This window comes from Thamnophis elegans, chromosome 10 (assembly GCF_009769535.1).
Source record: "Thamnophis elegans isolate rThaEle1 chromosome 10, rThaEle1.pri, whole genome shotgun sequence".
In the NCBI taxonomy this organism is placed as follows: Eukaryota; Metazoa; Chordata; class Lepidosauria; order Squamata; family Colubridae; genus Thamnophis; species Thamnophis elegans.
This window is the reverse complement of record NC_045550.1, coordinates 54,319,883-54,345,997: the sequence shown is the minus strand read 5'-3', so window position 1 is coordinate 54,345,997 and position 26,115 is coordinate 54,319,883. Positions and strand designations below refer to the sequence as shown.

Sequence of the window (26,115 nt, the reverse complement as noted above, 5' to 3'; positions counted from 1 at the left end):
ATTCTGTCTGCATTCTAATTATTGATGGTTGCATCTGTTTCTTGTCTCCATTCAGGGGTTTGTTATGCTGAATTTGGAGTACGGGTACCAAAAACAACAGGCTCCGCCTACACCTACAGCTACGTGACAGTGGGGGAGTTTGTGGCTTTTTTTATTGGATGGAACCTAATCCTCGAATATCTGATTGGTACAGCAGCTGGTGCCAGTGCTCTCAGCAGCATGTTTGACTCCCTGGCCAATCACACCATCAGTCACTGGATGATTGACAAAGTTGGGACTTTGAATGGATTGGGTGAGAATGTCCTGAATGTAAACTATTTTTTGTTATGCCCGATCATGTTAGTTGGATTCTGAAAAGCAAGTGAATTCTTGCTGGAAAGTAAATATGCCAGAATGTTGCTAATAATTTTAGGGTTTCCATTTCAGATTCCAAGTTAATATGCAATCTATAATGTCAGTTCTACTACAGGGCAGCATGAGGCAGATGCTCCAGAGGGAAAAGGGTGGGATTCAGAAAGTATACACTACACCTGATGTATCTGTGCCTCTCAACGCAGCCTTTTGACTTTTTCAACAACAGAAAGAACATTGTCCTATCACCAGTGTTGGGGAAATATTCAACTGCTACTTTGTGCCACTTTGTGCCACTTTGGCACATGACACGGGAAGGGTATCACTTTGTCCTTTCCTCTAGAAAAATAAAATTATTAAAGAACAGTTGTAGTTTGGGCATTTTTAAAAAAAAGATAAGTTTAATGAAAAGAAGGACTAGAGAGACATGATAGCAGTGTTGCGATATCTCAGGGGTTGCCACAAGAAGAGGGAGTCAAGCTATTCTCCAAAGCACCTGGAGGTAGAACAAGAAGCAATGGATGGAAACTAATCCAGGAGAGAAGCAACTTAGAACTGAGGAGAAATTTCCTGGCAGTTAGAACAATTAATCAATGGAACAGCTTGTCTCCAGAAGTTGTGAATGCCCCAACACTGGAAGTCTTTAAGAAGATGTTGGATAGCCATTAGTCTGAAAGGGTATAGGGCAGTGTTGACGAACCTTTTCAGGAGAATGTGTGCAGGGAAGCACCGCAAACTGGAAGAGCAGCTCCCGCACACGTGAAAAGCAGATGGCCGGCGCGCATGTGTGCGCCAGAACCCAGAAGAGCAACAGGCGGCGGCTGGCATTGCCCAGAGAAATGGCTCTGCATCCCACTTCCGGCACGCGTGCCATAGGTTCACCATCACGGGCATAGTGTTTCCTGCCTAAGCAGGGGGCTGGACTTTAAGACCTCCAAGGTCCCTTCCAGCTCTGTTTTTCTATATTCTAAGTCAGGGATGGTGAACCTTTTTCTTATGGCGTGCCAACATTGTGTGCGTGCATGCTATTGCGTCACATGCGTGCCCACACCAATTCAATCCCCACCCACCCATCTGTGCTCGCACGCGTGAGCCTCCTCACACATGCATGCGTGACTCCCCCTCACACATGCACACGCGACCCCTCCCAAGGGTTCCAGAGGCTTTCCTGAAGCCTGATGAGTGTGAAAATGGCCTTCTCTGGTCCCCCGGAGGCCCTCCGGAAGCGGATGGTTTTCTAACTTCCGGTTGGCTCGTTGGGGCCATTTTACGCCCTCCCTGGGCTTCAGGAGGCTGGGGAGAGCAAAAAACAGGGCCCCACTGGGCCAACCGGAAGTTCAGGAGCTGACTGCTGGTGTGCAAAGGTTCGCCATCATGGTTCTAGGTTTTCTAAAAGTCCCACAAAAAGATGGGGAAAAACACAGAAAAGCTATGAGGATAACTATGTGAGGTCATTGTCCTGTAGCTGTTAAATATGAATGAGCATATAACCTAGCATAGGAGTAAATGCCTAGACTAAGAGAAATCTTCTGAGAAGTTATCTTCTCTGCCATTATATTGAGTCTGTCTAGATTTTTTGGAATCACTCATCATTTTTCCTCTCTTCACAGGTAAAGGGGAAGAGTCTTACCCTGACCTACTAGCTTTGGTTATTGCAGCGATTGTAACGATCATAGTTGCTTTGGGAGTGAAAAACTCAGTAGGACTGAACAATGTGTTGAATGTGATCAATTTGGTTGTGTGGATCTTCATCATGATTGCAGGATTTACCTATGTGAACGGAGAATACTGGGCTGAGGGGCAGTTCCTGCCATTTGGATGGTCAGGGGTAAGTGAACATTTTATGACAAATCAATAGAAGGAAAATTGGGAAATGGTGATAGAGCCCTACAACGTATTTCTCAACCTTGGTAACTTTAAGTTATGTGGACCTCAGTTCCCAGAATTCCACAGCCAATTGCTCTAGGCAGTTGATAGTATATCATCAGTGGTGTTGATTAGTTGAAAATGACATAAGCCACTTAAGCAGACTTTGCTACAAAACTCATCACTATCCACCATTCTTCATTAGAAAGATCCATAAAAACTGGTGTCCTTTTCAGATGTTAATGAAGTTATGTGGATTGTCTGAATTTGGAACCTAAGCAGAATTCTTAAAAAGGTAAAGGTTCCCCTCGCACATATGTGCTAGTCGTTCACAACTCTAGGGGGCACTGCTCATCTCTGTTTCAAAGCCAAAGAGCCAACGCTGTCCAAAGATGTCTCCGTGGTCCTGTGGCCGGCATGACTCAACCCCGAAGGCACATGGAACACTGTTACCTTCCCACCAAAGGTGGTTCCTATTTTTCTACTTGCATTTTTACATGCTTTCAAACTGCTCAGTATTCGAATCACCAAACTGCTGACCTTTCTGATCGACAAGCTCAGTGTCATAGCCACTGTCACCGCGTCCCTAGTAAGCAGAATTCTTATTGGCTAGAATATCAATGAGAGACAACCAGAAAATTCCAGATACAGTAGAACCTCTGGTCAGAAACACTTCTGATCAAGACTAAATTGGGTTCTGACCAAAGAATTCACTTTTTTTTTGCGGCTGATTTCCCCTTCTGCACCATTTTTTTTGTAGGTGCCAAATTTACAAAATTAGGTTCGGGACATGACAAAATTGGGTTGCAACCAAAGTTATGGAACGAATTATGGTCATGACCAGAGGTTCTATTTTATAGAGAAAGCTTAGGAAATTAAAAAAAAACATCCCTCATGATAGCATAGCAAATTCTTCTGTTATTTTTGTCCAGAAAACTGTGGGCATATAAAATAGAATTATTTATTGGCCAAGTGTGATTAGGCACACAAGGAATTTTTCTCCAGTGGATAAGCTCTCAGTGTAAAATACAACAATAGTGATAGATCATTATCATAATCATTGAAAAATACATTTAGCATAAAATATTAGATACAACAGTGAAAATCATGGATACTAAATAAACAATCAACATAAACCATACTAGGATACTAAGTAAACAATATAAATTGTATGATACAGCGTTTGTGAAATGACTGAGATTCAAAGGAGCCTCTTCTTTTTATGCACGAAATGACACATGTTAGGGCTTTGTTTGTTATAAGAAAGCACAATACTTCAAATTATGCAAAGGAGATCAGATTGCAAATTTGTATTTACCAAAATAAGACAAACCTTTCTACTATTAACTGAATAAAATACACTAAATATGCAAATTGTGCATAAGTAGATTCAAGATCCACATGACAATAATAACAAGTTTTAGGATAGGGGTTTATTTAAAAGAACAAAACAGAACAAATTCTGTTTTGAAAATGTATATAATGGGGGAACTAATGAATATCGGTATCATTCACCCTGACCACATTTAGGTAACAAATATCCTCATTAGAGTCTGAATTGCCCAATAACAACAATAAATTTCTTTAAAAAGCAATTCCTCCAGAAAATTAGACTGCTGAAGGGTTTGGGACTTGTTTGTCATTCAGCTTATATCCCCATTCCTTTTTTAAATATAAAGGGCTAAACCATCACACTATTTTGTAGCTTGGATATGTACTAGAATGTACTAACTGCATCCTAGGATGAACTGCAAAATTTGCCTTCTCATCTTATAGTTGTACACCTTTAGCCTGCCAATAATGAGACAGAGGCAATATTTTACAAAGCAAAATCCAAACTGTGCCTGCTTCCATGTCCACAGAGCCTCTCTTCCACCTATTTATTTCAATTTTGTTGTTTCAATGAAATATAAAAATAGTGATGTTCAGTTCACCCTTTGGGATTCAAAAGCCACTATGCTAATGTCCGAATACTCTTCAAGGGGCAGCCCTTGAAGAGTATTCGGAGACTTCAACTCGTCCAGAACGCAGCCGCGCGAGCGATTGTGGGTGCACCTCGGTACACCCATGTTACACCTATCCTCCGTGAGCTGCACTGGTTACCGATCAGTCTCCGGATATGCTTCAAGGTGCTAGTCGTAACTTATAAAGCCCTTCATGGTATTGGATCTGGGTACTTGAGAGACCGCCTGCTGCCAATTACCTCCCACAGACCCATTAGATCTCACAGGGTTGGCCTCCTCCGGGTGCCATCTACCAGCCAATGCCACCTGGCTATTACCTGGGGGAGGGCCTTCTCTGTGGCAGCTCCGGCCCTCTGGAATGAACTCCCCGCAGGGATTCGGACCCTCACCTCTCTCCAGGCCTTCTGAAAAGCCATCAAAACCTGGCTTTGCCGGCAGGCCTGGGGGTGATGAGTTCCCTCCCCTCTCGACATGTATGGTTGTGCGACTGTTGTTTACTTTTATTATTTGTATTTTGTCTTTTTATGTTCCCCTTTTCCCCCTTGAATTGTTCGCCGCCCTGAGTCCTCCCAGAGAAGGGTGGCATACAAATAATAAAATACAAATACAAATACAAATGTCAGGGTTCCAGGTAACACCCCCAACGAAAGAAGACTCCCAAGGGTTGAGTTTCCTCAAAGTTCCACTTTATTAGAGATGTCATATTAGCCCATCTGGGAAAACCCGAATCTGAAAGCTTCCAGGTTTTCCTCACCCAAACGAAAGTTCAAGTCCCTGCCCAGCACCCACAGGTCCAATCAAGCACCGTCCCAACTGGAGATGCCCCTCATATCTACCCCACTCCATATAATCCCACCCCCAGGGGTGGGATTCAAAAATTTGTACTATTGGTTTTGTGGGTATGGCTCGGGGGCAGGGCATGGCATGGCTTGGTAGGCGTGGCAAGGGAAGGATACTGCAAAATCTCCATTCCCTCCCCACTCCGGGGGAAGGTTACTGCAAAATTCCCATTCCCTCCTGATCAGCTGGGACTCGGGAGGCAGAGAATAGATGAGGGTAGGGCCAGTCAGAGGTGGTATTTACCGGTTCTCTGAACCACTCAAAATTTCCGCTACCAGAACTGGTCAGAAGCTGCTGAAGACCATCTCTGATCCCCCCTCCCAGTTTACCACAGCAAGGAATATGGCAGGCTGAAGGTCCAATGCAAAAGATGGCTTCCAGGCCTGACAGCTTGAGGCTGTATTGTACGCACAATGCCTGGAAAGACCATTTGAATCCAAAACACAGTGGGTTGTGGAATAATAATTACCTTTATTTCAATTGCAGGTAGATTTTCTGCACCGTTAGTTAGATTTTATGTTGTTGTGCTGTTCATCCCTCCATGGGGATTCAGTTAACAGGTGCAGCATCCCACGTGCCTTCAAAATATTCTCTGGAGAGATGGGAGCTTCGGAGAGTAAAATGCTTTCTTCTATCAGTAGGAGTCAGTGAAGTCCCCAGCCTTAATATATTTCACAGCATTGCTACTAAGACCAGGGGTGGTCTTCAAAAATTTCAGCAACGGGTTCTCTGTCCGGTTGCTGGGTGGGTGTGGCCATGGTGGGTGTGGCCTAGTCAGCCACCTGCACAATGGGGGGGCATGTTTTTGCCTTCCCCAGGCTCCGGAGGTTTTCCTCGAGCCTCCAGGAGGATGAAAACTGCCTCCCCTATGTTTCAGAGGCCTTCCCGGAGGCCTGTTCCCCCCCCCCCCGAGCTCCCAGGTGGGCCCTGTACTTACCTCACATCCAAAATGGGCTGCATTGAGACTCCTGGGAGGGGTGGAGTGGTTGGAGACAACCAACGGGTTTTCTGAACCCTGGCAAACCCGTAACAGTCCACCCTCAAGTAAGACCGTAATTGACTTCCAGAGATTGCTTGGAGTGTAGAATCTACCAACCTTGGTTAATACATCCAGAGTTTGGAGAGGATAGGAATTTGTTTGTGTATAGCTAGTCCTCGAGGTACGACCACAACTGAGCCCAAAATCTCTGCTGCTAAGTGAGACATTTGCTAAGTAGGTTTTGTCCTATTTTATGATCTTTCTTGGTACAGTTGTTAAATGAATACTGCAGTTGTTATAACATAGTTGTTAAGTGAATCTGGCTTCTCCATTGACTTTGCTTGTTAGAAGGTTACAAAAGGGGGCCACATGACCCCAGGACACTGCAACAGTCCTAACTATGATGCAGTTGCCGAGCATCTGGCTTTCGATCATGTGACCATGAGGATGCTGCCATGGTCATAAGTATGAAAACCGGTCATAAGTCACTTTTTTCAGGGCCGTTGTAACTTTGAACAGTCACTAAATGAACTGTTGCAAGTCGAGGATTATCTGTATCAGTTGGCCAACTCTATCACCATTCTGAGCATTGGACAATAGAAACCAGGGGTGTCAAACTCGTTTTCATTGAGGGCTGCATCAGGGTTGTGTTTCATCTTGGGGGGGGGGACCGGGGGGGTGGCCAGCTCAATGTCACTCATGTTGGGGATGCCTGTGGTGGCCCCAGTGCTTTGCCCATGAAAACAGGCTTCTGAGCTGCGTTTTTGGTTGCAATGGCCACCTGCAACCCTCTGCCAGTGAAAACAGAGCTTGGGAAGGTTGCGCACAGCCCTTGCAACAGTGGTGGGTTCCTACCAGTTCGGCCTGGTTCGGCCGAACCTGTAGCAGCTTGGTGGCCTGGGTCACTGGAACTGGCAGTGACCCAAGCCTGCCACGCCCACGAACCAGTTCTATAAGCGGTGCCCTAGGTAGTGCCATCTTGTTTTCTGCTTCTGCGCATGCGCAGAACAATTTTTATTGTATGTGCATGAACGCACAGTGCGCCCACAAGCAAACCGGCAGTAGTGCTTGCCGGAACCCACCCCTGCCTTCCAGGCTCCATTTTCAGCTGTGTAGGCCTCCTGCAACCCTCTGCCTGCAAAAACAGAGGGTTAATATTTCAGGAACATGCCCACATAATAGAGGGAAGCGAAATAGAACTGATGTCATAGCAAAATAGGCCAGTTCACTCCCAGATATAAATACACATTTTCATCTAGCTCCACGTTTTCCTAGATTGTTATTTCCTTCTAATTCTCTCAACTTTTCTCCAGACAAGGTGCATCTCCCTGTGATGCAAAGCAAAAGGCCTGAGGCCAAACGGAACTGAGACTTGTTTTAAGAGTTCACTTATGAGAGAGAATGACCTTTCTGCTTCAAATTAGTTAGTTAGAGCCGAGGTGGCACAGTGGTTAGGGTGCAGTACTACAGGCCACTTCAGCTGACTGTGATCTGCAGTTCAGTAGTTCAAATATCACCGGCTCAAGGTTGACTCAGCCTTCCATCCTTCCAAGGTGGGTGAAATGAGGACCCAGACTGTGGAGGCAAGTTGCTGACTCAATTTGCTAAAAAAATTGTAAACCGCTTAGAGAGGGCTGAAAGCCCTATTAAGCGGTATAGAAGTCTAATAAATAAATAAATAAATACTCAGAATTTGAATTTTCAAGGTTTGGCTGATCTCCCTCCTTTATCTAGATTGGCACGTTTAGATTGGATTAACTTTTTCGGGTCTGGAATTCACACACACACACACACACACACACACACACACACACACCTCATCTTCTCAACACTTCTCAATGTTTTCCTATCCTTTCCTTTCTCTTATGTACAGGAATGTGCTCCTCTTTTACTGCTCATTTTCAAATTAACCCTCCCCTGGTGCCCATATGTGAATTTCATTCAGGTAAACCCAAAAGACAACACTTCCTTCCTAAGTTGTCAAAATGAAAAGTGCTCCAAAGGGAATTACCCAGGAGGGTGATATTAGCAATTCCTAAACATAATTATCTTGCTCTCTGAAGAGATGGAGGCTTAACAAACTAATTAAGCAATGCGTGATTAACTGCATAGCACCAAAAGGCAGATGAGTTGCTCATTGAGACCAACAGTGATACAAGCAAAAAAAAAATCTGTTTCGTTAGGAAAGGCTGTCTAATAAAAATGTACCTAGGTCTTCTCTTATTATAAAATAATCCTGGCTTATGCACAGAAAATGGGTCAAGTTCTCTTTAGAGCCCCCCCATAGCTTAATTTCCAAGGGATTCTCACCAAGCAGCTTGGCATTCATGATAGAATGAAGAAAGGGTGGGATCAGTGGTGGGATTCAGCCAGTTCACATCTATTCGGGAGAGCCGGTTGGTAACTTTCTAAGTAGTTCACAGAACCGATTGTTGGAAGAAATCTCCTTTTGTTTTTTCCCACTTTACAGGGCTAATCCTGTAAGGAAGACAGGAAGGAAACATTCTGGTGTTGTTTCTAGCCTAATCTTTATTGACCTGCTTACAGAAACTGCCTCTCCGGTTAACCCTTATTACATTGTAACAGCTAAGGCGAAGCGCCCATCAACCTGAGTGACCTTGAGTTGGTCAAGCCCACCCAGTCACATGACCACCAAGCCTCACCTACCCAGATTGTCATTAGGGCAGAGAACCGGTGGTTAAATTATTTGAATCCCACCACTAGGTGGGATTAATCTTTTTTAAAAAGAATAATTTTACCTTGTCCAATTATTCATGCTATGTAAGAGTGAAATTATCTCCCACACCAACATTTTTTGCCTTGGAAAATTCACTCCCCTTACATGGTATAGGGAGGAGAAGAAAAAGATTTGCTCCAGTTGGTCTTTTCCTCCCACAGGTTGTTGACAGAGTTAAAGTTACAATGCTGTGGCAACTTTTGCAAAAAAACAAAACAAAGGCTTGGGGTTGGGGAGAGACTTGGCATCTACCAGCATAGAAATGTGTTCATTTGAGCTGGTCATTTTTGGCTGGCAAGAGAGGACAACAGATGCAGTTGCTCAATATGGATTTGCCACATTTAGCCGCTATTTCAGATGAATTAGATACTGCCCATATTGGAGCTAAAATTGGACAGGCATGGATTTTTCTCCTAGAGCCCATTTTTTATGCCTTTTGGAGCAGAGCTTTGGAGGAAGAGAAGGTTACAGGTAGTCCTTAACTTACAACAGTTCATTTACTGACCGTTCGAAATGGCACTGGAAAGAAGTGACTAACGACCATTTTTCGCTCTTACAACCATTATAGCATCCCCATTTTGATCACGGGATCAAAATTCAGATTCTTGGCAACTGTCTCGTATTTATGATGGTTGCACAGAGGTGGTATTCAGCCGATCCGGACTGATTTGGGTAAACCAGTAGCTCCGACGATCAGATGGTCCTGCACAACCACCCTTGCCATATCCTGTCCTTTATTTCCTGCTTTATACCCTGTTTCCCTGAAAATAAGACCTCCCCGGATAATAAGCCCAATCGGGCTTTTGAGCACATGTGTTAGAATAATCCCTCCCCCGAAAATAATCCCTCCCTGAAAATATTGCAACACAGCAGCAGCCATGAGGTGACCATGCTCACTGCCTCCTGCACCTCAAAAATAATAAGACCTCCCTGAAAATAACGCCAAGTGCTTATTTCAGGGGTCGAAAGAAAATAAAACCCTGTCTTTTTTTCAGGGAAACATGGTAGCTCATCTCAATCGCATGGCACAGCTGATTCCTCCCCCTCCCCCTTGTTATTCTACTTACTATTGCTGACCTGAAAAGTAAGCAGCTGAGCTTCTAAATGCTCCCTTTTCAGCGCTGTGCGCAAGGACTTTAGGTGCATGCGCATGCAAAGCATACGTTAACCAAACTGGTTGAAAAACCGGCAACATCCCACCACTGTGGTTGTAGCATCCTAGGGACATGTGATCACCTTTTGTGACCTTTTGACAAACAAGGTCAATGGAAAAGCCAGATTCATTTAACAATCATGTGACTAATTTAACAACTGCAGTGATTCCACTTAACAACTGTGGCATGAAAGGTCATGAAACGGAGCAAAACTCCCTTAACCAATGTCTCACTTAGCAACAGGGCCGGATTTAGATGAAAAGAGGCCCTAGGCTATTCCACTTTTGAGGCCCTTTCACCTCCCATTTTTAAGTTTGTAAATTACATGAGAGACAATAAAATACATCATTACTGTGATATATATCAATATATATCAATATATATAGCTGGCCTCCCGACGGAGGGCGGCTCTGCTCTGCGGCAAAGGCAGCGAAGCCAGCCGCCTCCCCTGCTGCGCTCAGCTGCCCGGCTCGGCCCCCTCACCCTCACCTGCCTGGCTGATGGTGGGCTCCGCATCGACGGGGCGGCTACTGGGAGCGGCCACGCCACTCGCCTGACCGCCGGTGCCGGGAACATGGGCGGGCTCCCCAACTGCCGCGGCGCTGGAACGATCTTAACCAATACATTTTTATGTTTGTTTATTAGTCATATGCGTAGAATTTCTCCTTATTTTCGGTTCAGTGTTTTAGTGTTCACTGTTTTTAGAATAGTGTAATTTTAATTTTGCTAACAATTTGAATGTAGGCCCCTCTTGATCTTGAGGCCCTAGGCTGAAGCCTAGTTAGCCTATAGGAAAATCCGGCCCTGCTTAGCAATATAAATTTCGGGCTCAATTGCGGTCGTAAGTCCGCTTTGCTTTTTCTATTGTCACTTTACAGCCAGCGAATGAACAAAAGGCATCCATTTAAAGTGAGTGAGATACTAACAGATTTGATTTGGCTGATTGAGAGTAAGAGAATATAAGTGGGTTCCAGCATGTTTGTTTTAGATTCTGCTAGGTTGATGCTTATGAGGAAACTTTCTTACTGATTGCTTCATGCAGCAACCATTCAAAGTTATGATGGTGCTGAAAAAATGGCTTTGCAAGGAAGAGATGCGTTTGTGACCTTTGCAGCATCTTTCCCTCTCAGTCACATGTTTGCCATCACAGTCAGTATGTGCTGTCCTGTGCCTGACCTTTTTTTTTGTTCTCTCCCTCCACCTTACAGAGTGGAAAGATTGGGGAGAAAGGGACTACAAGAGAGTAAGCAGACTCATAATGGGGAATACACATTGAGAGCAATGCAGTAGCACAGCTGTTTGCCTAGCATACTTTGGCTTACTCTTTTGTGACCTCTTCCTCAGTGATGAATCTAAATTACAATTCTCTTAGTAATTAATCAAACACTGGGGTAAGTGTTCTAAAGGGTGGGGGAGACGGGGAAGCTGAAATATAATTGTAAGCATAGTTGAGATTACATGATTTTCCAGTTAGCCATCACCCCACTTAGCGATCAACTTGCCAGTCTCAATTGTGATTGCTGAATAAAAACTACCTGTACTTCAAGTTGAATCCCATGAATTTTTTTTTAATCAAAATGCAAACTGAGTGGTTAGCCTATGTAAACACACTTTAATGCTTTCTCATATATTCTTTCCCAGTGAAAATCCTCATTCTAATGTTGTAGTCATCCTAGTATGACCATGGGTGGGCTGCTGTGGATTCGCAGGGGTTTGGGAGAACCTCTAGCTAAGATTCTGTGCAGTTCAGAGACCCCCCCCCCAAATCTCACTCCTGGCTGGCCCCACCACGCCCATCCCTCCCCTCCTAGGAGTCCCCACGCAGCCCATTTTGGATGCAGTTAAGTGCAGGGCATGTGTGGAGGCTCAGGGAGGGTGAAATTTGGGAAGGCCAGAAATGGGCCCGTTTCCAGCCTCCAGAGGGCCTCCGGAGCCTGGTGAGGCTCGAGAAAAGTCTCTGGAGCCCAGGGAAGGGAAAAACGTACGCCCCCACCATGGTGCAGGATGCCAACTAGGCCATGCACACCATGGCCACACCCACCTAGCAACTAGCAGAGAATCCCTTGCTAATATTTTTGAAGCCCACACCTGTATGATTATTACACTTAAGTTTGCTGAAATACAGTGTGTTTTTAATTTAAAAATTCCTAGTTTGCAAGATTTTACATGTGATTTGCCTAGGGTTTCATCTAGTTCCATGCAGTTCAACTATTCCATTATTTTTTTTAAAAAAATGGGAAACGGAATAAGAGAAAAGCAGTAAGTGAAACCATTCTACTCAACCCAGGGAAATTGATGAAAGAATGAAACAAGGGGGCTACATAGATTTACAGAGAGTGTGAGAAGGAGACTTTTAAAGGTAGAAGAGAATATTTTTAGCTCAGGATTGAACTGTGGGGTCCTAGGTGCTCTCTGAACTTGGTTAGAATAGAATAGCATAGCATAGAATAGAATAGAATAGAATAGAATAGAATAGAATAGAATAGAATTCTTTATTGGCCAAGTGTGATTGGACACGTAAGGAATTTGTCTTTGGTGCATATGCGCTCAGTGTACATAAAAAGATAAGATACATTCGTCAAGAATCATAAGGTACAACACTTAATGATAGTCATAGGGAACAAATAAGAAATCAGGAAACAATCCTCCGGGATTGGGCGGCCTTGAAATTTAACAAATAAATAAATAACAATCAATATCAATATAAATCATAAGGATACAAGCAACAGTTACAGTCATGCAGTTATAAGTGGGAGGAGAAGGGTGATAGGAATGATGAGAAGACTAATAGTAATAGTAATGCACAATGTTTAGCACTGATGGCGCTGATGTTGTTACCTAGTTTAGTAATGAGACGCCTGGAAGAAAACAACAAAGATCAGAGAGCACCAAAGACCCCAAAAGAAACTTTTAACTAAAGATACAACAAACGTTACCCCTCATTGTATAGCATTAATTAATGTGGAACATTATATAAATATCTTGCAGGTACTACAAGGGGCAGCCACTTGTTTTTATGCCTTCATTGGTTTTGACATCATTGCTACTACAGGAGAAGAAGCCAAGAGTCCCAATACATCTATCCCATATGCCATCACAGCCTCGTTGGTCATATGCCTTGTGGCCTATGTATCAGTAAGTAACAAATTTCTGAGTGAAATTTCTCAATGACATTTTCTGCTTGGCAGGAGAGAAAAAGATGCATGTGAGGGCTGTTTCCACATTACAAAACCCCCGTTTCAAATATTTGTCAGTTCAGCAATGCACTATGACGCTAATTTTCCCAACCAGGACAAACTGGATTGCAACTCCCTACGGTTCCCAGCTAGCATCACAATAATTTATATCTCCAAGGGAAAAGACATCAGAATGATTGGCTTTTCTAAAAGTAGTGGACAATTACTTAAATATGAGTCAGCAGTGTGCAGCCGTCGCCAAAAAGAGCTAATACAATCCTTGGTTGTATGAGCAGAGGCAGAGAGCCAAAATCACATGAATTATTACTACCGATTTATAAAGCCTTAGTGAGGCAACACCTGGAATACTACATCCAATTTTGGCCACCACGTTACAAAAAAGATGTTGAGACTTTGGGGGGGGGGAAAGTGCAAAGAAGAGCAACTAAGGTGATTAAAGGCCTGGAGACGAAAACATATGAAGAACGATTGCAGGATTTGGGTTTGGTTTGGAGTCAGCAAACTGTGGCTCTGGAGCAGCATGTGGCTCTTTCCTCCGTCTGCTGCGGCTCCGTCACCGGTTGGCACCACAATTTTGAGAGAAGCTTCTTTGGGGGGGGGAGAGAAACACAGTGCGATAGGAGAGGACTCTATAGCAAAGGGAGGGTTTTCCAGTTGTCTCCACAATTGATAGGGCTTTCAGTTATCGTGACCCGTCAAAACCGCGCTCGACTAAACCGCGCCCGATTAAACCGCGTCGCTGACGTCATCAACAGGGCAACAACAGCCAGGGCGGAGAAAGAAGGGTGCTTTAAATAGCGCTTTGAAAGCAAGCCGATTCAACTTAAGATAAGGGTTAGCTTTAGGGTTAGGTTTAGCGTTAGGTTAAGGGTTAGGTTTAGGGTTAGGTTAAGGGTTAGAGTTAGGTTTAGGGTTAGGTTAAGGGTTAGGTTTAGGGTTAGGTTAAGGGTTAGGTTTAGGGTTAGGTTAAGGGTTAGGTTTAGGGTTAGGTTTAGGATTAGGTTTAAGGGGGTTAGGTTTAGGTTTAGGGGTTAACTTTAGGTTTAGGGTTTACAGCGTGCTTCTGTCTCCGTGCTGTTGTCGCCCTGTTGATGACATCAGCGACGCGGTTTAGTCGGGCGCGGTTTAGTCGAGTGTGGTTTTGTGGTGGAACCTCAGTTATGACAGGTAGAGGAAAAAGTACGCTGTGCTAGGAGGAGACTCTATGGTGGGGGAACTGAACTTCCTGTCAGCTCCAGAATTGAATGGGGGGCTTCCGGTTAGGACCTTTGTGGCTCCTGGTGTTTTCTGTGGGAAACGGGTCCAAATGGCTCTTTAAGTTTGCCGATCCTTGGTCTAGAGAAAAGAAGCACTAAGGGGAAGATGACAATATTTCAGTATTTGAGAGGCTTCCACAAAGAAGAGAGGGTCAATTTATTTTCCAAAGCATCAGAGGGCAGGACCAGAAACAATAGATGGAAACTAATCAAAGAGAGAAGCAGCCTGGAATTGAGGAGAAACTTCCTAACAGTGAAGAAAATTAACCAGTGGAACAGTTTGCCTTCAGACGTTGTGGGTGCTTCATCACTAGAAGTTTTTAGAAGAAACTGGACATTCACTTGTCTGAAATGGTAAAGGATCACCCTCTTGAGCAGGGAACTGGACTAGAAGACCACCAAAGTTCATTCTATTCTATTCTATTCTAGTTTGGCAGCCTATATTAGGCTATCATACTGGGAAACACCCAGCCCGAGGGTGGGGGACTCAAATGTGGGATTAGGTTTGAGTCCTTGCACATCCACAGGAGGTCAAGAACTGATACCACCACCCCTTAAACTCAATAGAACCTTATCTATAGCAGTAGACTTATATACCGCTTCATAGGGCTTTCAGCCCTCTCTAAGCGGTTTACAGAGAGTCAGCATATTGCCCCCAACAATCTGGGTCCTCATTTTACCCACCTCGGAAGGATGGAAGGCTGAGTCTACCCTGAGCCGGTGAGATTTGAACCGCTGAACTGCTGATCTGGCAGTAGCCTGCAGTGCTGCATTTAACCACTGCGCCACCTCGGCTCTTGTTCCTAGGTTAAGGCTTCTACCTGTTCCTAGGTTAAGGCTGGAAGTCTGAGGAGATTCCTGTATATTAGGCAGACTATAATAAAGTACTGAGTTTGAACCTTATATGTGTAGTTCTTCTTACTTTGCCTGACAACATCTGGGCTATAAAACATCTAGAACAAAGCATATTTCTCATGGCCATCTGAATTTAAGCAGCCCAGAAGAGCAAGAGCCAAAATGGTGTATCTCGCTCAACACCCAAAGTGGTAAAACAGGAAGTAAAGGAGGAGGAGGGGGGGAGGAGGAGGAGGAGGAGGATTATATGGATAATGGCCTGAAAGTAGATTTAAGGGTTGCGTTGTTCCTGCATTGCCAATTTAGTCCCTTCAGAAGTCTCAAAGGCACAGCTAACCTAAATAAGCAGAAAATATATATATTTAAAGTCTTTACACTTTGCAAATACTGACAATTACAAAACTTTTTTAAAATAATCTATCACAGGACAAAAACCAGGTGAAATTCTGCTCTATGAATGTGGGAATAATACTTTAAAGAGTATTCAAATTCAGTGTGTTTTGACTTTTATGAAAAGACAAAGGAATTTTGACAGATAATTGAATGGGAAATTTAGCTTATTTACTTACAGGCTGAGTGCCAGAAAGGAGAGAAAGACATTTGTAAAATTTTCTATCTGAGAAAACAAAATAACCTGAAAGATGATAACGAGGGAGGAATTGCTTGTCCTATCTGGGCAGCAAAAGATCTTAATCCAGTCTTGCTAACAAAGAATGAGATAAGTTTGCTAAATTTCTAAATTTGTCTTTGCCTATTCTACATTCACATTCCATTTTACACACACACATACAAACACATACATTATTCACACAGAAGGCACATACTGCTTGGATTACATATTGTCCCTATTTAAATAATCCTCCCATGCACTTCTTTCACAGACTTACAGTTAACTGTTGTTGTAAAATGCGCCTATCCAACAACTCCATTTATTCTTTGGCTTTGCATGCTAATTTTTTTTTAAAAAAAATCTGAACTATTGGAATATTCATAAACATTCCACAACTTCTCAGTAGCTGAGCCAATGGCAAGACGTGACTCCTTTTAGTCAATGAAGCCAGAATTTAGACACCAATAAATTATAAGGGCAGCTAACATTAGTTACAGGTTTAAACTTTCTTTTATAGTATGGAATTTTCTGCTTTTTAGATTTGCAAAACTAAAAGTTCTGGGCTGTTGCTGTTTTTAAAAAGGAAATAGTATTAAAGAGTTGTTTTAATTTAGTGTAGCTTAGTTTAGCATTTCACTATTTCCTTATTTTTTTGTTTATTATTATTTATTATTATTTAGAGAGCCATCTGATTCCTAATACCTCTGGATGGCTCACAATTTTAATAAGTTAACAACAATGCCAACCCCACCCGCAAAAAAACAAAATAAGATCAAGCATAGCTCAAAGACAAATATATAAACAAAAGAAAAACTATCCGACTGTTAAGCCCTCTGTTTAGTTTAGTTTTAATTTAGTTTAGTTTTAATTTATTTATATGCCGCCCTTTTCCCTGAGGGGACTCAGGGCGGCTCACAACTCAAGGGAGGGGAAATACAAACAAATAACAAAAAAACATAAAACCATACACAGTTAAAAGCACAACAGTCATACCATTCAAGTGGGGCAACGAGTCGTTAGCCCCAGGCCTGTCGGAACAGCCAGGTTTTAAGGGCTATGCGGAAGGCCTGGAGGGTGGAGAGGGTACGAATCTCCATGGGGAGTTCGTTCCAGAGGGTCGGAGCAGCCACAGAGAAGGCTCTCCTCCGGGTAGTCGCCAGTCGACACTGGCCGGCTGATGGAATTCAGAGGAGGCCTAGTCTGTGGGATCTAATTGGTCTAGTGGAGGTAATTGGCAGCAAGAAATTGATCTGTAAATATCAATTTCTTGCTGTTCTCAACACAAGTTTTGACCAAAAAAGTCAAACACCAGCAAAACTCCAATATATCAGATGTTACTGTTTTGAAATAATATACTGAAGTTCAGGATTAGTGGAACCTCAATTCTGTTTTCCTGTTTTTTGCAATAGGTCAGCATTATCTTAACACTGATGGTGCCGTACAATGACATTGATACAGAATCACCCCTGATGGAGATGTTTGTTGCTCATGGGTTTTACACGGCCAAGTTCATAGTTGCTATTGGATCCGTTGCCGGGCTCACCGTGAGCTTGCTCGGCTCCCTCTTCCCAATGCCTCGAGTAATTTATGCTATGGCTGGTGATGGTCTTCTCTTCAGGTAAATAGTCAACATATCTACACCACATTGATAACCACAATGCAAAAAATATATATGAATATGCCTAAAATAGTTTAATCCTAACAAGAAGGTTGAGGTTCTCCTTGGGTAGTTGCTTTCTTCAATGCTGAGATAACATCGCAAAACAGTTATGCAGAAACATGTGCGGAATATTTTCAGACAGTGGGGTGAATGTGATGGCCTTCCCATATTCTTCTCATCATCTGATGGCTTCAGTGGAGAGAGGGTTGTGATTTGTTGCTAATTCAAATTTCCCATTAAGTTCAAACCAGAAAATTCTAATTTTATTTATCTATAGCAAAAAACCTGGCTTTGCCTGGGTATTTATTTATAGGGGGGAAATGTCTGGACCAAATCTACTTTCTAATGTTGGATATGCCCCCTTACCAGAGGGAGCCCCCTTGTGGAATACTGTGAAGCTGTTACCATGGCAACTCCAATGTTCTGTACATAGAAGCCATTTTACAGCAGTACAGTAGAAGTCATTTAAGGCACAACAAGCTGTATCTTAACAGAACCCATACCCCAAGGGGTTTTAGGGGTGTCTTACCCCCACAGTATTTGTTTCCAGAGAATAAGTCATCAGTGTACCAAGTTTGGTTGAAATTGCTCGAGGCGTTCCAGAGTTATGCTGGAACATACACATACACAGCCGTTTTTTTATATATAAATTTAGAAAATGTATATGGCCACCCACTCACTAACACTGACTCCGGTAGCTTACAAAACTTAATTAAATAATCAAGATAATAAGTCAGGATCTTCTCTAAGTTTTTTGGCTCAAATATAATGGCAATTCTAGTTTATACTGCGATCTGCTCACACTCTCACGAGGAGAGAAGAGGAGTACGTGAATGCATATTAGTACAATTCTTATCCATAATTCATCAATCATGAATGAATTCATGGACAATGAGGCATTGTCTATTGCCATGTAAATATTCCACAGTCACTGTGGTTCAAATGAGCATATAATTGAATTTTAACATATTTGGCCTGTATCTAAAATCTAAATAATATGAAATGCTTATTTGAGAGTTGAAAGGTTTAGAGAGAAGGGACATGCATCGAATCCAAATTATGAATATTGCTAGGCCAGTAGTGTGTGCGAGAGAGATAGAGGGCCAGCCATTTCATGTGGAGAAGCCAACTGAATTGGGCTTTGACTCATTTCAATATCACTAGGGTCTTTCAGAGGGCAGAAAGTTAAATTAGCAATGCAAAGGATGCTATTTGCAAAACTCAATTCTGTACGCTAAGAAAGAGAAAGTTTAGAAGGAATAGTTGGACATCATTCTCTATTTCCCCACTCTCGCCTTCTGCTAAATGTTAACATAGGTCTGTGTGTATCTTGGAGCAATTGAGTTCTTTTTTTCCCATCATTTTTCCTTACAGATACTTTCCCTGCCCCATAAGCAAATAAAATAAATAAAGTGAGCTGCACACGGGGATATTGGAGGTCGGATTGACCTTATGCCCTATTCGTCATTGAAAGTTTTAAGGACGTTTTCAGGCTTTCCTTCTGATGTGTAACATGGTACAGTCTCTTTCTTCATCATGTTGTCCTTCAGATGCATGGAGAATAAATCTTACAGAATTCCAAGTCAATATAGCTTTGAGCTACTCTGCCTAGGAATTTTATAGTCTATCTCAGCAGTGTCAAAACTAGATTTCATAGAGAGCTGCATCAGGGTTGTGTTTGACTTTAAGGGGGGGAGTGGGCATGGATGGGGTGGGTGTGCCAGGGTGGGCCTGGCCAGTTTGAAATCCTGAAGCCCTCTGCCAGGGAAAATGGAGCCCGGAAGGACCACGCAAGCTCCATTGTTGCTGGCAGAGGCACTGCGGGCTGGTCCTTCACTGTTTCCAGGGCAGCCCCATGGACCAAATCTAAGCACCCCATGGGCTGGATTTAGCCCATGGGCCTTGAGTTTGACACCCCTGGTCTATCTCTACACACCTGAAGGACAGTAGGTCATGAAATCCTATCCTACCCAACTCTCTTTGCATTGCCAGTCATTAATATTAAGCAGGGGGTTGATGATAAGTAACTTTCCTTCTTTTCTCCCTAGATTCTTGGCCCATGTAAGCTCTTACACTGAGACGCCTGTAGTAGCGTGCATTGTCTCGGGATTTCTAGCAGCACTCCTCTCCTTGCTGGTGAGCCTGAGGGACCTGATAGAGATGATGTCCATTGGTACTCTGCTTGCCTACACATTGGTCTCCGTGTGTGTCCTACTTCTGCGCTACCAGCCAGAGAGCGATATCGACGGCTTCGTCAAATTCCTTTCTGAAGAGCACACAAAAAAGAAAGAAGGGATTTTAGCTGACTGTGAAAAAGAAGTTTGCTCTCCAGTTAGCGAAGGGGAAGATTTTGCCGGACCCCCCACCAACACCTGTGGCGCAAAGAACCTCCCTTCCTTGGGTGACAATGAGATGCTAATTGGAAAATCAGACAAGTCCACCTACAACGTCAACCATCCCAACTATGGCACAGTTGACATGACCTCAGGAATAGAAGCAGACGAGTCTGAAAACATCTATCTCATCAAGCTGAAGAAATTGGTAGGACCACGATATTACACTATGAGAATCTATCTTGGACTGCCAGGGAAAATGGACAGGCCTACGGCAGCTACCGGCCAGACTGTTACCACCTGTGTACTCCTGCTGTTTGTCCTTATGTTTGTCTTCTGCTCTTTCATTATCTTTGGAGTGGACTATCTTTATGACCAAAGCTGGTGGGCTATTCTTCTGGTGGTCCTCATGGTTCTGCTGATCGTTATGTTGGTTTTTGTCATACTTCAACAGCCAGAAAACCCCAAAAAGCTGCCTTACATGGCCCCCTGCCTGCCTTTTGTTCCTGCGTTCGCTATGCTCGTGAACATCTATCTCATGCTGAAACTTTCAAAGATCACTTGGATACGGTTTGCCGTCTGGTGTTTTGTGGGTATGTCCTGAATTTGAAATGGGAGTAATCAAAGCAGCCTTTCCAAAAATAGGGCTGGACTGAAACTTTAATTCCGATCTTCTTCAAAGGTTTTTCTTGATTTGAGGATACATTCAGTGTTAGGAGCCATGCAGGTGCAGTGGTTAGAATGCAGTATTGCAGGCTAATTGCCCTCAGCCAGGAGTCTGATCCTGGCTGGCTCAACGTTGACTCAGCCTTCCAGATTGTTGGGGGTAAAATACTGACATTGTAAACCTCCCAGGCAGTGTGATAAAGCACTGTGGGGTGATATATACCACGTTTTTTGGAGTATGAGATGAACTGGAGTATAAAACTCACCAAGATCTTGAAGAGGCAAATTGAAAAAAAAAGGTTTTGCACTCTGCAGACCTCCCAAAAATGGCCCGTTTTTCATGAAAACGGGCCTGTCTTTTGTCAAATAAAAGCATGCATAGCCTTTAGGAGGCTTGAAGAGTGCTTCTGGGGGCTGGGGGGGGCGAAAACAAGCAAAAAATGGCCCGTTTGTTGCTCATTTATGCCCTCCCCAGCCCCTGGAGCACTTTGGAAACCTCCTAAAGACTATGCACAACCATTTTTGCAAAGGGGGCGTGATTTCAGGAGCCAAAAATTATGTATTCAGTGTATAAGACGCACCCAGATTTTCACCCTCTTTTTTGAGGGAAAAAGGTCCGTCTTATACTCCGAAAAATACAGTAAGTTTAAGTGCTATTGATATCGCTATTTGGAAGCACCTTGTCTCAAAACCAGGGGTGGGTTCCTGCCAGTTCTAATCTCTTCTATAGAAGAGGTTCCACAAATCTACAGTGCCGTTTAGAACCGGTTCCAGCTCCCTCCCCCCGCCCGTCCGGACATCATCCGGAGCGAGAGGAGGAATTCTGGGAGTTGAAGTCCACAAGTCTTAAAGCTGTCAAGTTTGAACACCCCTGGGGTTTTTTCTAAAGGGTTAGGGGTGCAAGGGTCTTGTAACTTGACAGCTTTAAGACTTGCGTGCTTCAAATGCCAGAGTTTCTGAACCAACATTTTGGTTTCAAGGCAAGAGCGTTGTTAAGTGAAAACCACATTTTATAAGTTGGCCATGCCACATGGCTGGCAAGCCACTCCCACTCGGTTACATGGCCGGCAAGCCACTCCCACAAAGCAGGCCACACCTACAGAAGAGGTTCTAAAAAATTCTGAACCCCACCACTGCTCAAAAGCCTAAGTAGCCAACAGTGAAAACGTTCAGGCAATTCTCCCTGGCTTTGAAAATCGCCGTTTATAAAGCTATGAAGAAACATCATGTCAGCTATCTGTAATTCAGCTGTCTGAAACCTATTGTTTTCATTAGCATAGAGAAAGGAAATCTCTAATTGGCTTTTCCAAAATCATTCGACTCACCATCCTGAGGCATAAAGTGATTCCCGATATAGGTAACAAAACACAATTTATGACTCAGTCTACATTGTCTGAACCCCACTTGTTAAGTCACAGTTAAACAATGACATTAATGAATGAATTATGAAATGCCTTCACATAACTTCACTGGATTGAAAAATAAATTATCTGGGACTATTCTAGACTATATTTACTATTGGAGCCTTAAATGAAATGGCCTCTTGTTTAGTCACATCCATTACTTACATTTTCACTGCAAACGCAGATTACTTCTTTTAATGGCTCTTTTTAATCTCTGCTTTTCTACGGCTAGTTTTTGAATAATAACCTAGAGAGAATGGGTAGCCTCTCTGATTTTTTAAAAAAGTTTATTAGGTGATGCATATACCATATTTTTCAGAGTATGAGACGCATCTTTTTCCCTCAAAGAAGAGGCTGAAAATCTGGGTGTCTCTCATACACTGATTACACTATTTTTTTTGCCTCCCAAGACCCCACCCCCTTCACCAAAATGACTGTACATAGCCTTTAGGAGGCTTATAGAGTGAACTTAGGGGCTGGGGAGGGCAGAAATGAGCAAAAAACAGGCTGTTTTTTGCTCGTTTTTGCCCCCCGCGCCCCAGGAGTACTCTATAAGCCTCCTAAAGGCAATTCATGCCCTCTTTTTTGAGAAAAAAATGGACCCATTTTGGGGAGGTCTGCAGAGTGCAAAAACGTTTTTTTTAATTTGCCTCTTCAAAATCTTGGGGCGTCTTATGCGCCGAAAAATATGGCAGTTTGTTTTAATCATTTTCTTACGAAAAACATAGAAGTGGGAAAGCTTAAAGAAAAGGGAACATAGACTGTCCTTCTTCAACATTGTTCCTTTTCTGCCTGGGTGTCTTGTTTTGTAGCTGAACAATGTAATAAATAGTACATATTTTGGTGGGGAGAAAGAATTCATTGTGGAAGAAGCGGGAACAACAGAACATGAGGCAATTATATAACTATTGGGCGGTATATATATTCCATACTTGAGTTGTAAATATTATAAAGTAAACTATTCAAGTTTATGGCAGTGAACACAGTGGACCTCTATGAGTTGCCCTCCTCTAGGCTCTTCATACTCAGGAGATGACCTTGTTCTCTGCCAGGCTATGAGGTAACACGATTTGCAGCGGCGAGGCACTTCTTGTTGCCTCAGATACACAACACACAGTTCAAGTTGCCTAAAGCAACCTCTCTGTATTTATTGAAGTGTACAATCTTTTTCCAGGCATTGAGATTGCCCTGAGAGACCTCAGAAACAAGGCCTAGTGAAGCAATATGACTTTTTCAAAGGGCGACTAGACATTCTTGTCTTTTTTTTCTCTCTCCTTGAAAACATTCTACTTCTCATTCAAGAAGCTTCTTCATTTCAGACCAAATGGGGGTGAAAAGAAGGATTTATATTCTTTGTAGTCATGTGGTTGTTAGCATTCAGAAGGTCAGTTGTTTGCTCTCTGTGGCGGCCACTTGGGGATTTATCCAGGGGTGGGCTGCTACAGGTTCACCCAGGTTCAGGAGAACCTATAGCAAACATTATGGCCAGTTCAGAGCATCTCCAAAAGTGACTGTCAAAGTGATATCCTTCCAAAGCTTTTGTGTAGTCCTAATGTAGGAAAATAAATACATAAGAGTCATGGTCGTGCAGTGGTTAGAGTGCAGGACTGCAGGCTACTTCTGCTGACTGCTGGCTACCTGCAATTTGGGAGTTTGAATCTCACCAGGCTCAAGGCTGACTCAGCCTTCCATCTTTCTGAAGTTGGTAAAATGAGGACCCAGATTGTTGGGGGCAATAGGCTGACTCTGTAAACCACTTAGAGAGGGCTGTAAAAGCACTATGAAGCAGCATATAAGTCTACGACAGAGGTGGTATTCAGCAGGTTCTAACCAGTTTTGGAGAAGCGGTAGAGGAAATTTTGAGTAGTTCGGAGAACCGTAAATACCACCTCTGACTGGCTCCACCCCCATCTATTCTTTGCCTCCTGAGTCCCAGCTGATCAGAAGGGAATGGGGATTTTGCAGTGACCTTCCCCTAAAATGTGGTGGGAATGGAGATTTTACAGTATCCTTCCCCTGCCATGCCCACCAAGCCACACCCCAACCACCAAGCCACGCCCACAGAACTGGTAGTAAAAAAATTGAAACCCACCACTGGTCTAACTGCTATCACTACAATCCTTTTTTTTCTTGCTCCTGGCTTTGTCAACTGACCATGATTAAAATATAACATAGCAGTAGCAATAGCAGTTAGACTTATATACCGCTTCATAGGTATATGAAGCGCTCTCTAAGCGGTTTACAGAGTCAGCATATTGCCCCCAACAATCCGGGTCCTCATTTTACCCACCTCGGAAGGATGGAAGGCTGAGTCAACCCTGAGCCGGTGAGATTTGAACAGCCGAACTGCAGAACTGCAGTCAGCTGAAGTAGCCTGCAGTGCTGCATTTAACCACTGTGCCACCTCGGCTCCTATGGCGGACACGGTACACAAACATAGTCATTGATGGGCCAAATTCTCTTCTCTTTTCCCTCAGGGCTGCTGATTTATTTTGGCTACGGCATCTGGAACAGCACGCTGGAAATCACAGCTCGAGAAGAAGCTTTGCACCAAAGCACTTACCAGCGTTATGATGTTGATGTGGATCCGTTCTCCATTGAAGAAGGATTTGACTCCGCTGGGAATGAAAAATATCAGGACTGGGATGCTGCTGATGACAAAGGTTTCTCTTATCAACAGATGGCTGAAGGAAAGGAAAGCAGCCGGACAAGTAGCAAATCAAAGAACAAAGCCAAACACAAACCGAACTCGGATGCATTGATCTCCAATGATGAGTTAGACTACTCGCCAGAGTAGATGCGATAGAAACACAACCATGTCATTTTATTTTATTTGGTCACTTGGGCTGAAATTCAGGGGCTGCATTCACACAACAACTGTTCAACCCAGTTACTGGATTCACCCATTTGGGGGACTAATAGTATGAACCACGATGGCCTAACTCAGTAAGCATTTCCACAATGTGGCAAGCTTCATGAGTTTCATGCAAGCTCAACATATTGTGCAAATGCATTTGTTAGGTCTTTAATTGACCCAGTTAAGAGTGTTGTGTGAATCGATGCCACAACTTCTTTTAGCTCTCATTTGAAACCCTTCATTCTTTATCAAGGTTTGGATCCTTCTGCCAGTAATTATTTCACTCACTCTCTGCTGCTCAGGATGGTTTTTGTCAAGGATTGATCCTGAATCCACCAAAGGTCCAATTAAAGCAGTGTTTCTCACCCTTGGTAACTTGAAGATGTCCGGACTTCAACTCCCAGAATTTCCCAGCTGCTGGGGAATTCTGGGAGTTGAAGTCCAGACATCTTCAAGTTGCCAAGGTTGAGAAACACTGAACTAAAGGAATCAAAACTGATTTCTCTGCACACAGCCCTGATGTTATTTCATTTGATGTTGACAGCAACTGATCCTTTACACAACCTAGAAGAGCTTGTGAAGCCTTTCTAGGAAACCCAATGCATGAAATGCCTCCTGTCGTTGCACTGACTTAAGCTTTTGCCACAAAATGCATCCGACAAACTATCAGCAACTTAAATCCATTGCTTTCATTGGTAGAGAAAATGTTAATATTTCCAATGCTTTCCTCAAGAACAGGAGTAGACAATCTGTTTTGTATTCAAGGACCATGTTTCTTTTCCTCCTCCTCTGTGGACTTCAGATGGCATGACAGGGATGTTGTGTGCAACATTGCTGAATTAAGGAGAAGGGTTGGAGGCACTGGAATTTCACTGTAATAGATATGTTGTAATCAATGGCATCTTAATTACATCAATTCAGTTTTTTGTTTTGTTTTCTGTGAAAAGTTATGTTCTGGGAGAGTGGAAAGAAGGCCAGGAGACAAAAATGGCCACACAATATGGGCTGCCGACTTTTTCTGTAGAATATACTCTTTTGTGCCCGGTTTGGTGACTATCAAAGTCATCTGGCAAATAGATAAGACTTCCCTTTATTTAAAGATAAGATGGACAAATCAATTTGGTAGGTTCAGGAGGGAACTATAATATGTTCCCAAGGACACAGAGAAAATAGAGATCCAGTGGTCGGGTAGAACAAGTGCGTCTTTTCACATACCCAAACGTTATTTGCACATTGGCATATTTTGACTTTTTTTCCATTTGGGTTTTGATTCCATACTTGTTTTTTTGTTTGCTTGTGCCACCTCGGCTAATCCCCACTGATCTGAATTTGTTTCCTGGTAAATCAGGGCTGTCCAAAGAATATGGTCATAAAAGTCAGGTGCATT

The 26,115-nt window shown here is 43.2% G+C and overlaps 1 protein-coding gene across 1 annotated transcript in view; it reads left to right on the top strand.

Annotated features, from left to right (window-relative positions):
* The window catches only part of SLC7A14 (solute carrier family 7 member 14), a 41,415-nt gene extending 16,747 nt beyond the window's left edge, over window positions 1–24,668 (top strand). The window contains exons 2-7 of the mRNA XM_032225759.1: window positions 56–292; window positions 1,962–2,179; window positions 12,880–13,026; window positions 17,219–17,427; window positions 19,518–20,395; window positions 24,349–24,668. Of these exons, the coding sequence (XP_032081650.1) occupies window positions 56–292; window positions 1,962–2,179; window positions 12,880–13,026; window positions 17,219–17,427; window positions 19,518–20,395; window positions 24,349–24,668 (2,009 nt within the window). The remainder of the gene's footprint in view (window positions 1–55; window positions 293–1,961; window positions 2,180–12,879; window positions 13,027–17,218; window positions 17,428–19,517; window positions 20,396–24,348) is intronic.
* Window positions 24,669–26,115: the final 1,447 nt, after the last annotated feature.